This window comes from Phalaenopsis equestris, unplaced genomic scaffold, assembly GCF_001263595.1.
Source record: "Phalaenopsis equestris unplaced genomic scaffold, ASM126359v1 Scaffold235876, whole genome shotgun sequence".
NCBI lineage: Eukaryota > Viridiplantae > Streptophyta > Magnoliopsida > Asparagales > Orchidaceae > Phalaenopsis > Phalaenopsis equestris.
In genome coordinates this window covers 448,382-461,037 of record NW_018253730.1, presented here as the reverse complement: position 1 = coordinate 461,037, position 12,656 = coordinate 448,382, and the positions used below count along the sequence as shown (strand labels likewise).

The following is a 12,656-nucleotide window of genomic DNA, read 5'->3' as shown; positions in this document are numbered from 1 at the left end:
GTTGTAGAGAATTTAAGTTTGTACCATCAAACAAAAAAATTACATATCTAGCACTTAACCTCTTTCATATTCACTTTATAACATGTTGATGTCTTATGTTTCACATGAAAAATTATATATCACTTTTAAAAAAGTTAATAATAATAATATTTTTATGCGATATTACAAATTTTAGCGTTGTGAACATACATATGAAAGCTTTGAATCCAAATGAGTACAGTGAAAGTAAGAAGGGGGGGGGGGGGGGGGGGGGGGGTGCGAGGGAGATAAATGAACAATAATGAACAGTAGTCAATCATATCTTATTTATAAAATGTTTCCCAACGTAGATATTATAATTTTGCCCCTTTTAGGAAGAAGTTCATATTAGGACATTTATGATATTTTACATGTATGAGCTTATCTCATTTGGATGTGTTTTGGCTCGATCGACTAAGTTTAGTTGTCTTCGCGTTGATGGAATCAACTCGGTCGGTTGAGCTTTGTCGGCATGAGTCGATCGACTGATCCAGCTCGACTATCATTTCTTGATCCTAGGTGAGGAGTCTTTGGGACGTCATTGAGATGGTTGAAGATACTGTGGAACTAGATCTTCCCATGAATTGATTTTACTTGAGGGTAGACTATTGTATTGGGTCATTCTTCTTATAGTGATTAGCTCAAATGTTCTTTTGTCTCGTTTCTGGCAGAACAACCTATTCTTGGATCATTCAGTCATCTTCTTGTCTGCCTTGTGGCCTAGTCCGCTTTGGCTAGTACGGCTTCGCTTGGCCAGCCAAGTGGTTGTCATGATCTTCTGGCAGTTGATCAGTCTTTGATATACTATTCCTTTTTGGATAGTTGGATTTCTTTGAGATAAGCGCTCACATATTTTTTATGTACAAAAAAATTAGATGTTAGATACATTAATATATAAGAGTTGTGTGGCATGTTTGTACATGCCTCAAAAAAGTAGGAAAAAATAAAAAAAAAAAATAAACAAAGAAGAATACAAAAAAAAAAAAAAAAAAAAAAAAAAAAAAAAAAAAAAAAAAAAAAAGAGAAAAGCAAAAATCCCTCTTTCAGTAGTGATGGCCCGCCTATTTTATTGTGGGATTTAAACTCAGAATCTCTAATCAGTTACATCTCCAGTCAGCAAATTATGGGATTTCTGTGAAGCTGCTCCGCCAATTTTTGACTGCAGCTGCTGTCAACAGTTACATTGTGACTTAACTGGAACCTGAAGCCTGTATGTTAACAAGTGGAAAATCTGGAAGCAACAAAGCAGGGATACTGAAAACTGAAAAACTCGGTGGTCCACTGTTATGTCGTTTCCCTTAACTGCGCTAGGAAGCATCTCCGCCCTCACCACCTAACGCTGATAACTCAACTTCTCCCGACCTCTCTCTCTCTCATTCTCCTCCTTTCTCTTCTTCTCCTACGCTCCTCGGTAACCTCTCCTCGTTGTTCACATATCACATTCGATGCCCTTTACCTCGTCTGGCAACAAATCAGAGCCGAATCACTGTTCCCACGCAGAAGTTTTGAGATCCTCCCAAAAGCGCTAGTCGGCCTCCTACCGCCCATCGCCAGAAGCTCTCCGGTGTGATCCACCCCATTTCTGGTCTAACCGCTGGATCCGGTTGCCATCCTATCCTGAATTTCTACATTGCAGATGCGATATAGATCTAAACGTTGTTGGGCTACGGTTGTCACTGGGTCTTTGTCTGAGGTAATGCGGTCTTGAGAAAAGGAAAAGAAACTGGATTTTGGCTGTCATCCGGGGATCGAAGGTATAATGTTTTGAATTGCGTCACGACTCATGATGTTCTATGATACTTAACTTCTGTGACATCTGAAACATAGTAGTTGCGCTTGGTTGGAAAATTGTTTCAACTTTCCCCTCTAATGATACTTTCACGTTAAGTATCTTTTATTTCACGAACACTGCGATGATTAGATAACGTTTATTTTTTCTGTTTATTTTACGGTTAAAGTTCTAATTTGCTTTTCTATCGTACAAAAATAGAACCACAGATTATATTTGTTTGTCAGCAGATCTGTCTGTTTTGCATTGAACAAACTCAAATACACTAACGAAGGATCTGTTTTACACTCGCTCACTTACAGAAAAGACAGATATGTGAGGGTTTATGTATGCTTTTGAGTTAAAATAATAGCATAGTTTATCTTTTTTAAGATCACAGGTGAATATCCATTCTTGCTGTAACCAATTACAGACGTAAATGATTTATTTGTGCGCTTTGTAGTCGTTTCAGTTTGTCCTGAATGATTATCCGGTTACGAAAAATTGTATGCTAGAAAGTATTTTACTTGATTTACCCAGGCTAATTGATGCATGCTGCCGTTTGGAAAATGCTTCCATCTTATCTTTACCCCACAATAATCCATATCTACTTAATTTTTATAAAATATTGTGCTAGTGATTTGCATATTTAGTGATTGATAGTTGCATCTGTTTGGATATATTCAGTGGTTTTTTTCAGTTTTACTGATTGCTTCTGTTTACATTTTTTGATTTTTGAATGAACAACTGATATAGAATCGAAAAAGAAGAATGTTTAATATGATTTTAAATTGCGTTGTTATGGGTTAGCAGCTTAGTTTTTAACTTCTTAGCTATTCTTTTCTCAGTTTACTTTCTGATTTAGATCTTTGGATCGTTTATATGGTAATTGTTTGCTGCATATATCCAGTTCTTAAATTTACATAAAAAAATTGTATGCCTAAGGAGTATCATGGTTTAAACATGCCAACTCACTAACATTCCTCACGTAGTGTCTCGAACTTGCACCTCACCACATCCACACTGCAGCTGAAACAATGTGAATTGATAGAGATATCTAAATCTTGGAGGCACATAATAAAACACTAACTTTACTGCTGTTATAAAACTGCAGTGGTTTAATTTAGTGTAATAGGTTATGCAGCACAACCAATTTTAACTGACTAATATGCACAAATCTCTAATATTTCTACACAATTTTGGCTGAATATGTTGGTTTTAGATTATTTTGTGCATTCTTAAAGTACTATTAACCAAAAGCTCTTAAGCATATACTACATAGGTTTATTTAGGATTAATGTGTAGATGCTTGAAGTCTTATTTATAAAAGCTTTTATGCATATACTAGAAAATTTGCAGTTTGAATCTTGATATGAAGTTATTCTTGAATGTAGAATGCACATTTTTTACACAATATTTGCACTATGGGTAGGTAATGGTCCTCTACTTAACAATGATCTGATTTGCTGTTCCTTGTAGATATTTTACCATCTGAAATATGAGTTCCACAGACACTGGTCTTTCTCAAGGCTTATCTAAAAAGACTGATCTCTTAGGCCTGAAAATATGGGTCATTGTTGGTATATGTGTTGGAGCTCTAATGCTTTGTATTCTACTCATGCTGATTATATGTCTTACTTATCGGAGCCGGAAAAAGCTGAGAAGGGATTCCTCTAATTCACCGCTGACACAAATCCCAGTTGTGTCTAAAGAAATCAAGGAGGTGAAGGTGAAGCAACTTCCTTCCCTTGGCTTTATAGGAAATGATCAGGTTATGCTCACGATTCAAAATAATTCCAATGGAAGAGAATCAAACAAGGCCATGAATCATCCAGGCATAATTTATTCAAAAAATGCAGAATGCAAGAGTTATTCAGACTCTTTTCACAATCTTGAAAAAGATGCTAGTTCCCATTCTGGTGATGATTCGGGCCCCTTTGCTGCTTATAAACCGTCTGCCAATTCTATAGCTGCTCCTTCTCCTCTTCTAGGCCTTCCAGAATTCTCACACCTTGGATGGGGTCATTGGTTTACTTTAAGGGACTTGGAACTTGCAACAAATCGTTTTTCAAAAGATAATGTCCTAGGAGAGGGAGGTTATGGAATTGTATATCGTGGCCAATTGATTAATGGAACTCCAGTAGCTGTCAAAAAACTTCTTAACAACCTGTAAGCTTATAAACGCTTCATTTTTTAGCTTGTCCTAGTATATTATTGCATGCATTCAAATTTAAAATTCTTATTTTTTTTGTTTTTGCATTATAACTTAACATAGAGGGCAGGCGGAAAAAGAGTTCAGGGTGGAAGTGGAGGCAATTGGTCATGTCCGCCACAAAAACCTAGTTCGGCTTTTGGGTTATTGTGTGGAGGGTACACAGAGGTATGTTGTACATTTATCATCTATTGCTTTCTTTCTACTTTGTTTCATTTGAGTGTGTCCAGCTTTGCAATTATACAATACTGGTTTAACTTCGAAAAGTCAACATCTGAATCTACTCCTTTTTTTTAGAATGTTGCTGTCATTTGTAATGAGAATAATGGTTCCCAGTAAAGTGTAGTTGCTGTTATGATGGCAAGTGTTGGAGTCTGGAGGCGTTCTCCTCAGTGAAATTTGCTTTAAAATTTCCCACTACGATATCATGTTTAGTTTGGAGATGTCATTTTGAACTGCAAAGTATTTTTCATTAGTGTTTTTATTGTATTAAGTACTTCATTGGTTCAAATTGCTTAATTCTCATCTGGCCTCATGGTTAAATAGTATATGTTTGAATTCTCTGCTTTGTTTGTGCTGAGAGTGTTTGAAGTTTGAACTTTATTGTTGGTCTCTGTTAGTGATTCCATTTGTGCCATTAGAGCCAACTTAACACTAAGTTATTTGGGGGTTGAAGGGTGGAGCCCATGACTCAAAAGTTCTATTGCATTTTCTAAGCGTTAAATATGCTTAAGTGTATTTTTTACAAAATATTTTAAGGTTAAAATGAAAAATTTCCCTATTTATATTGCTGCCATAGCTTTCTATTTTGAGGGAACCATATATTGTAATTTTAACTTTGAGCATTATAGTGTCGATGAATTTAGGAGAATCGGTTTTAAATTATGTAATATTTTTATATCTTCTGTCATCCTTATGATTTCTCATTTGATCTTTTGTTTTTTTTTTTATTAACATGCATATATTTCAGGATGCTTGTTTATGAATATGTTAATAATGGAAACCTTGAGCAATGGCTTCATGGAGTATTGCGTCAAAGGGCACCCCTGACTTGGGAGGCTCGTATCAAGATTCTCCTTGGCACTGCTAAAGCGTAAGTTGAAATAGTGTTAAATCAGTAATTTTTCTATGCAACTCATCTGAAAAAGTTTTTTGTTAGTCTTTCACATAAAATTGTGATGTGAACTATTTGGTCTATTTGAACTAGTGATATGATTATTTTTTATACTTTATCTTTTTTATAGTCAAGATGAGCTATGTATAATTTCTAGCTTCATGCATGTTCTTTTATTTTCCAAAATGCTCAATTTCACCTTGGTTAAATCTTAGTTATGAACTTTTTTCTAATTCAAATAAATAATACATTTTTGCAGCCTGGCTTATCTTCATGAAGCAATTGAGCCAAAGGTAGTTCATAGGGATATCAAATCCAGCAATATATTAATTGATGTTGAATTTAATGCCAAGGTGTCAGATTTTGGCTTAGCAAAGCTGTTAGGTGCTGGGAAAAGCCATATTACTACTCGAGTTATGGGAACCTTTGGGTGAGCAGCCTATTTCCAATTACTTGCATCTTATTTTATGCCATATTCATATATCTTTGATTGCTGATATTCTGAGAGCTGATTGAATATAGTATGCATCATCTACTGTCCTATCATATTCTTGTTTATTTGTTAACATTTTGTTTGATAGTTATGTAGCACCAGAATATGCTAACACTGGACTTCTTAACGAGAAGAGTGACATCTATAGTTTTGGAGTTGTTCTATTGGAAGCCATAACTGGGAGGGATCCCGTTGATTATGGTCGTCCTACAAATGAGGTATATTAATGTCACTTCAGAGAGCATTCTTTGAGCGAATGTTTAGTTTACTTTTTCACGGTGATTGCAGGTTAATTTGGTGGACTGGCTTAAAATGATGGTTGGTAGCAGGAGATCAGAAGAGGTGGTGGATCCAACTATACTGGAAAAGCCATCCACTAGGGCACTGAAGAGAGCCCTTCTAACAGCTTTAAGATGTGTTGACCCTGATTCAGAGAAGAGACCTAGGATGGGGCAGGTTGCTCGAATGCTAGATTCAGATGATCCAATATCACGTGAGGTATGCAATGTTGTCTCTTTGTTTCTACCTATTTATGGTAAAGTTTAAGGCTTTCTGTTGCAACTAAGTAGTTGGCATATTTTGCTTCAGACAAAATCATCTACATGCACGATAAATCCAATAAATTAAGGTTAAAAGAGAACAGATGCACAGTTAATAACTAGAGCTAGACTCTAATCTGGCTCATTTATGTTAATCTAATTAGCTAATTAAGTAGGATTGAACATAATTTATTAAGCTCAATATTTAAACAACTACAAACCTAGATACGGGGCTTGTAGCTTTATAGTACTTGTAGATTCTGACTTAAAATATCAATCACAACATCAACTTTTCCATGAGAATAACTTATTTTGAAGTCATAATCTTTAATAAACTCAAGCTACTTCCTTTGTCTCAAGTTTTTTTCAAGATTTATTCTTTTGAGAGAACTATATATCCAATATGATGTTAAAAAAAACACTATACATTTCACCTCTTATCAATAGTGCTTAGATCTTTAAATATTGTGGATGAGAAACGCTTTTGCTCAATATTGTAGCAGGCAGAGGAGGGTTTCTGTGAATTTCCGCGATCATCATCATCATTTTTTCCACGGTCATGAGTCTCCCCTCGTGGACAAGAACCACCCCTCTGTGGATGAGAAACGCTCATCCATTCAATATTTGTTTTGGCTAACATCTCTTTTAATTTCTCCTCTACAGCATTCTAGTTTCTTGACTGTTATTACTCTCAGGATGATTTTACATCATGAAGGCGGGAATTCTTGTAAACTGCAATGCCGTTGTAGGCTTCCCCACTACTTCAATAATGACTATATCATGAGGTTCGATCTCAAAGGTGATGTCGTAGGGCTTCACTGCTAGCTTGAATTGTGAGGTTCAGTCATGAAGGCGACCTGCGAACCCATCGTTAGCTTCCCAACTAACTCGAATCATGACTGTATTGTGAGGTTCCGTCACAAATGTGACCCACTATCTCGTCGTTGGCTTTTCTGTTAGCTCAAATCATGACTATATCTTGAGGTTCAGTCATGAATATGTTACACTGAGGAGTTTAAAATGATACGAGGCAGACTAGCAGTCTCGAATGTGAACTTCAAAAATTTCTAGCAGAGCAGCATACTCAAATGCTCTAATACCAATTTGATGAAATTTAACAAATAACTCATTTGCCCTTTTAGCCTTGTGCCTAACATAAATTTTTAAATTATTTGTCGAATGACCCTGTAGGGGCCAGTCTAATAGATTCACTAGAAATATGACTAACAATAAAAAATTACACTCAAATATAGAAGATCGATTATCTCAAAACTTTTGTTCTATTTGTTAATATGGATATTGTTAGCATTCTCTTATCTTTAGTGCCTGATATGGATTTAAAGTTACAATAATTTGAGTGAAAAATATCTTCTTTGTTATTAACATGGAGAAGGAAATATACATGGAAAGATTTTCATGATTTAGCTTAAATAGCAACTAAAAGACATTGTATGGGTTGAAGTAGTATGCGAGCGCATTGTTCGGATTGTTTGCCTAGATATTTATTAACATTAGGATATAAACAAAGTCAAGAAACTCATTTATTATTTGTGAAATACAAGACTTTATGGAAGTCTCTACACCACCATTTTATTTTGAGGATATTATCATGGCAAGTGATAACTTAAAAGAAATAAAGAATTTAAAGAAATTGTTACTCCAAGAATTTGAAGTTGAAGATTTATGCAAGTTAAAATATATATTTGGCATTAAAATCTTCATCTCACTATAAAAAATTATTGAAAGAATTGAGTAAATTAGGATTCAATTTTCTCCCCCAATAAAATTTAATCATAGATATAATAGTTGAAAAAGCCTCTATTAGAGGAGAGGCTGATGAGAAAGTATTTTTAATTATCACATATTAGACTTGACATTACTTATGTTGTTGGCTGGTGTGGTTGGTTAGCAAATTCATGTCCATTACTAAACAGTCACACCTTAGGATGGTATATAAAATTTTATAATATTTAAAGGGAATCTCTAACGAAGAATTCTATTCAAAATGGAGTGGAGCTGGCTCTTGAAGCGTACATAGAGGCAGATTACTTTGGTTGAATAGTTGACAAGTTGACATGAGGTTCACTTCAGATCAAGTTTTTAGTAGGCAATTTTGTGACTTGTAAATGTAAACAAAAAAGCAAGAGCAGGATCTAGCATACTAGCTGAAATTAGATCTATGATACTGAGAGCCTATGATAGTTATGGCCAAAAATGATCCTGGAAAATTTAAAAGTTGTAAGAAAATATAATATGACACTGTTCTGATAATAAGTTATATATTAACATTTTGTATATTTCCATGGAATATGGGCGGTAGTAAGCATATTAAAAATTGATAGATTTATAAATTTAAAGCTTGACAGTTGTCTAATCTTTATTATATTCATAGTCATTTGTGAACAACTTCCAGATATTCTCACCAAATTTTCGTGAGGGTTGTCTTATGACTTGGAATGGATGATATCTATTCATTTGTTTCAAATGGATAGTAAAATATCTGTATAGTTTTCTCCAACCAGAACCAGACTCATTAAAATTTTCATCATCTTTTTTTCCTCTATCGTTGCAACCCCATCGATGTAACTATTATTTCTTGCTATTGTATGTTATCAGTTAGATTCTCTCCTAGGATTATATGAATTCTTTGTGAATTTATAATAAAATATTCAATCAAATCTCTCCAATTTTCTTTAAGATTGATTCCTCATAGCAAATCTAGGTGGTGAGCAGTAATTTAACTATTAGTAGGCATATCCTACATCCAATGTAAATTTATTTATGGGTACAAGTGTTTAATAACAGTTAGTGTCATGCTAGAGTAGGCTCGGATGTTTTCATCTCGCCTATCGTTATTTGTGTTTTGGGATTTTTTTCCAGGAGACCTTTTTAAGCTATTGATTTTTTTGACACTCTCACAAATATTACTATTGCATTTTATGCCATTCGATTTCATCAACTATTACAAAGATGGTATCTTGTTTAGTTGATTTACACCAGCAATTTTTTGTTGATATTTTAAGAGTACATCTTTAAATTGTTTCAAAACAAATACAGGATATATTATCACAACATTTGTTCTCGTCTTAAAGCCTCATACAACATAATCTGGTTAATTATTTTATCCTCGAAACACGCTACGCTCAAATACATTGTAGATGAGATGCTTAGTGTGAAAAAAGCCAAGACATATGCAGATGTAATGCTACTACTCTAAAATGTAGATTCGATTGCTCAAGTCTTGGTGTCATTCAGACTGCATGGCCTCTTGAGGAATTTTCTCATTATATTAGAAATAATGGTTTTAATCAGGGTAATATTTTAGTAATTCAAGCAATCAAATCTATCTAAAATAGGATCTATTATTATATTACTAACATAAAAATATTTATAGATATCCTATTTTAATTTCAGTCTTTAGCCTTTCTTTGCGCAATGATAGTCATGACAGCCATTTATTTGACTGATAGTAGCTACCTAATTTGTTTTTATTGTTTGAAACTTAATCATTGGTTCACACTTTTATGTCACTTATAGATTTTGGTAACATCCGTGTTTGCTATTTCTACTTCAAAAGCTATTAATAGATTCCTTATTCTATTTCACAGGACAGGAGGCTTAGAAGGAACCGGGCTGGAAGCAGTGAAATCGATTCCTTGAGAGAGAACTCCGATACGGACAAAAGTGACAACCCAGATTCTAAGCCGAATGCCACGTGCAGCAGCAGTTCGAGTAAATAGGATGTTGGCTTTTGAGGAGAGAGAGGGATTCATCTATTGCTCGGTTATTCTTTGAGCCTTGCTGCAGCATTGTGTATGGTTGGCCACAAAGTTCAATTACTAGTGATTTCTACACAAAGGCAGGGGTTATAGTCAAATCTATGTATTTTTATTTCTCTTCTTCGGTCTTGTTTATTGTCATTTATAATGCAGATTAGGATTATTTATTATGTATGAATACAGATTTTATAGCACCCAAAACACATTGTACAGGGTAAAGTTTAAAGGATTGAGACGGTGTTTGCTAAATAAGATTTGTGTTGTCATGGGAACTTGAAGTCGGTGCCCTGGCCAAGCAATCGAACTCCCCTAACAAAATGAACTTAAATAATAAAAAAAAGCTTTGACATTTGATGTTCTTCGTTAGATATGTAAAAATAAATTTAATATGGACGCCTTAATATGCATTATATGTATATAAGTAAACTTTCTTTTGCCGGGCTACCAATCATGTGGAATAAGAGATGCTCTCTGCTTACCAAGGAAGAAGTAGAAGGAGAGGCTAAGGGTCTGTTTGGGATATTGTAACTGTTTGAAGAATCAGCTGTGAAGAAGAAATTGTTGTTTTGAAAGTTGTCGCGGCTATTACATTTTTTTTAAACAAAACCAGACTGTAAATTTCTAGTAACCACCACAGATAGTCATGTCTGATGGAAAAATATAGCTTTTTAATACAGTTTTTTGAGAACGCAAATAAAATGTAGTTTTGCCAAATAGAAAAAACAACGGTGGGACAGAACATCGACACCGCAACGCCTCTCCAAATGGCCCTTAAACTTTCGATGTGGGTTATGCAATTGATGGAGAGTTTATCCAATGATAAAAAAATTTAAGAAAGAATAAAGTGCTCACAAATATTTTAAATTGTTCGGTTTTAGAGGTTGAAACTCTTATAGGTAGGATAACATCTTTACTTTTCTAAATAGAAGATGAGGCAAAAACAAGCTCTTGTGCCGGTTTTCCCAATTTTTAAGATTCTCGCAAGAGATTTTAATTTGTAAATACACCAAAATATCTCCTCAGTAAAAGGATATATTTTTAAGTAGTTAAGGGATCAGGGTGACATTAAAGTGACGTGGACGTTGAAATGACATTGAGCTTCATTGTTGGTGTGTGTTGATCTCATTTTTTTTAACATCATTCTCCAAGCCACTTTTTTATCCAATTTGAGGATCTCTTTCCTGACATATCTAATGTTAGGGGCTGGTACTTCCTTAATCGGATTGACTCGAGTAAGCCTTAGTCAACCCTGGTTTGGTCCTTAGGTTCAGACTAGGCTAATGTTAAACCCTGGGTCAACTTGGGTGTGTTTTGGTTTGATGGCATTTATGTGGGGTAGATTTAGTGTGTTAACTTTGCAAATACTTTTCAATATTACAAAATACGCATGACAGATACAATATTAAATATTCAAATTAATCCCAATAAAAACAACTTTTATGAAAAAGTTTTATCTTTTAAAAATCTTTAAACTGTCAAATCCTCTAAAAATAACGCAAGTATACGTATCGCTCAAGTAATAAAGGGCTCTAATGAAGTCCTAGATATCGATCCCACAGGGAAGTTGGAAATGCTTATTAGTAAAATCATAAGATTAAAATCTAAACTACAATTTTAAACTATAAAAGTGACGTGCTAAATTTGAATATAAAGTAATAGAGTGAATGCTAAATAAGATGTAGTAAAAAGACAAAGTAGCTAAATAAGATGTAGTAAAAAGACAAAGTTAATTAAACTAATTGCTAAACTTTCAAAAGTAAAATTATGAAAATTAAACAACATTTTTGTGACGAAAAATTCAAATTTAAGAAACCATCTTTCCCCTTCACAATGTGTATATGGATTGTGAAGAAATTAAAATCATTTGAATATAAATATATATAAATTGTTTTGTGTTAAATAGAAGCAATCTTATTCTTTATCCTCTTCCGAGTGCATAATGAACATTGACTAATATAGAGTTTTCTCTCTAATATCGTAGTTAGGCTGGGAGGATACCAGCTGCCCCCCCTGCCACTCCAAAGCTCCCATTACTCCCTCACCTGAGGGATAACGATCTCACATCAATTTCCAATCAACTGGACCAAATTGAGGATTTTAATCTGTCATCTTAAAATCTTCAATTCTGCATCCAACAAAGTATATTTCCCTATTTATTTGCAACCAACTTCATGGATGGAAATCCTCTCCCATGAAATCAAATGTAACTCTCACTATGTTTTAGAAATCATAGCTCTTTCGGACATATATTTCTCTACACATTTTAACATTTCAATTGGCTAGATCAAAAAGTAAATGAAGATCAGATTTCAAATCATCACAAATTATTGACATTTAAAACCATTTAAAACAAAATCAATTCTTCACAAAATCATATCTCAAAGTAGTGAGAATGTGTTGACCTCACTTTTGGTTGAGGTCTAGAAACTTCTTTAGTAGCCTAGGTCTAGCCATAGGACTTTCCTATTGACTAGTCTTAGAAAACTATAAAAGGTATCCTCACCATTAGAAATTTAAAACTCTTCTCTTTGCTCAACTTGAGATTCCACATATTGGTCCTAACCTCTAATATTTAGAAGGTAAGATCATTATGGGAGAGCTCAAGAAGAAATCTTATAGAGTTACTTGGCCTTAGGATTGACCCTAGGTGTTGATTTAAAGCTAAGATACATTATACCCTTATTATATCTTCACAATACACTAATTAAGATCAATACATGAGAGCCCAAAATG

General features: G+C 34.2%; 1 protein-coding gene across 2 annotated transcripts; it reads left to right on the top strand.

The window, feature by feature from the left end:
- The first annotated feature begins 1,141 nt into the window (after positions 1–1,141).
- On the top strand, positions 1,142–10,214 carry LOC110039225 (probable receptor-like protein kinase At5g18500). 2 transcript variants are annotated; one of them, XM_020744217.1, is made up of 8 exons: positions 1,142–1,772; positions 3,266–3,955; positions 4,062–4,166; positions 4,969–5,091; positions 5,372–5,542; positions 5,694–5,823; positions 5,894–6,103; positions 9,753–10,214. In XM_020744217.1, exons 2-8 carry the CDS (start codon positions 3,285–3,287, stop codon positions 9,882–9,884), a joined length of 1,542 nt encoding a protein of 513 aa, XP_020599876.1. In that variant the 5' UTR covers positions 1,142–1,772; positions 3,266–3,284; the 3' UTR covers positions 9,885–10,214. The 2 variants fall into 2 exon arrangements, with proteins under 2 accessions (XP_020599876.1, XP_020599877.1); XM_020744218.1 differs by having other exon boundaries at positions 3,256–3,955.
- The last annotated feature ends 2,442 nt before the right edge of the window (positions 10,215–12,656 follow it).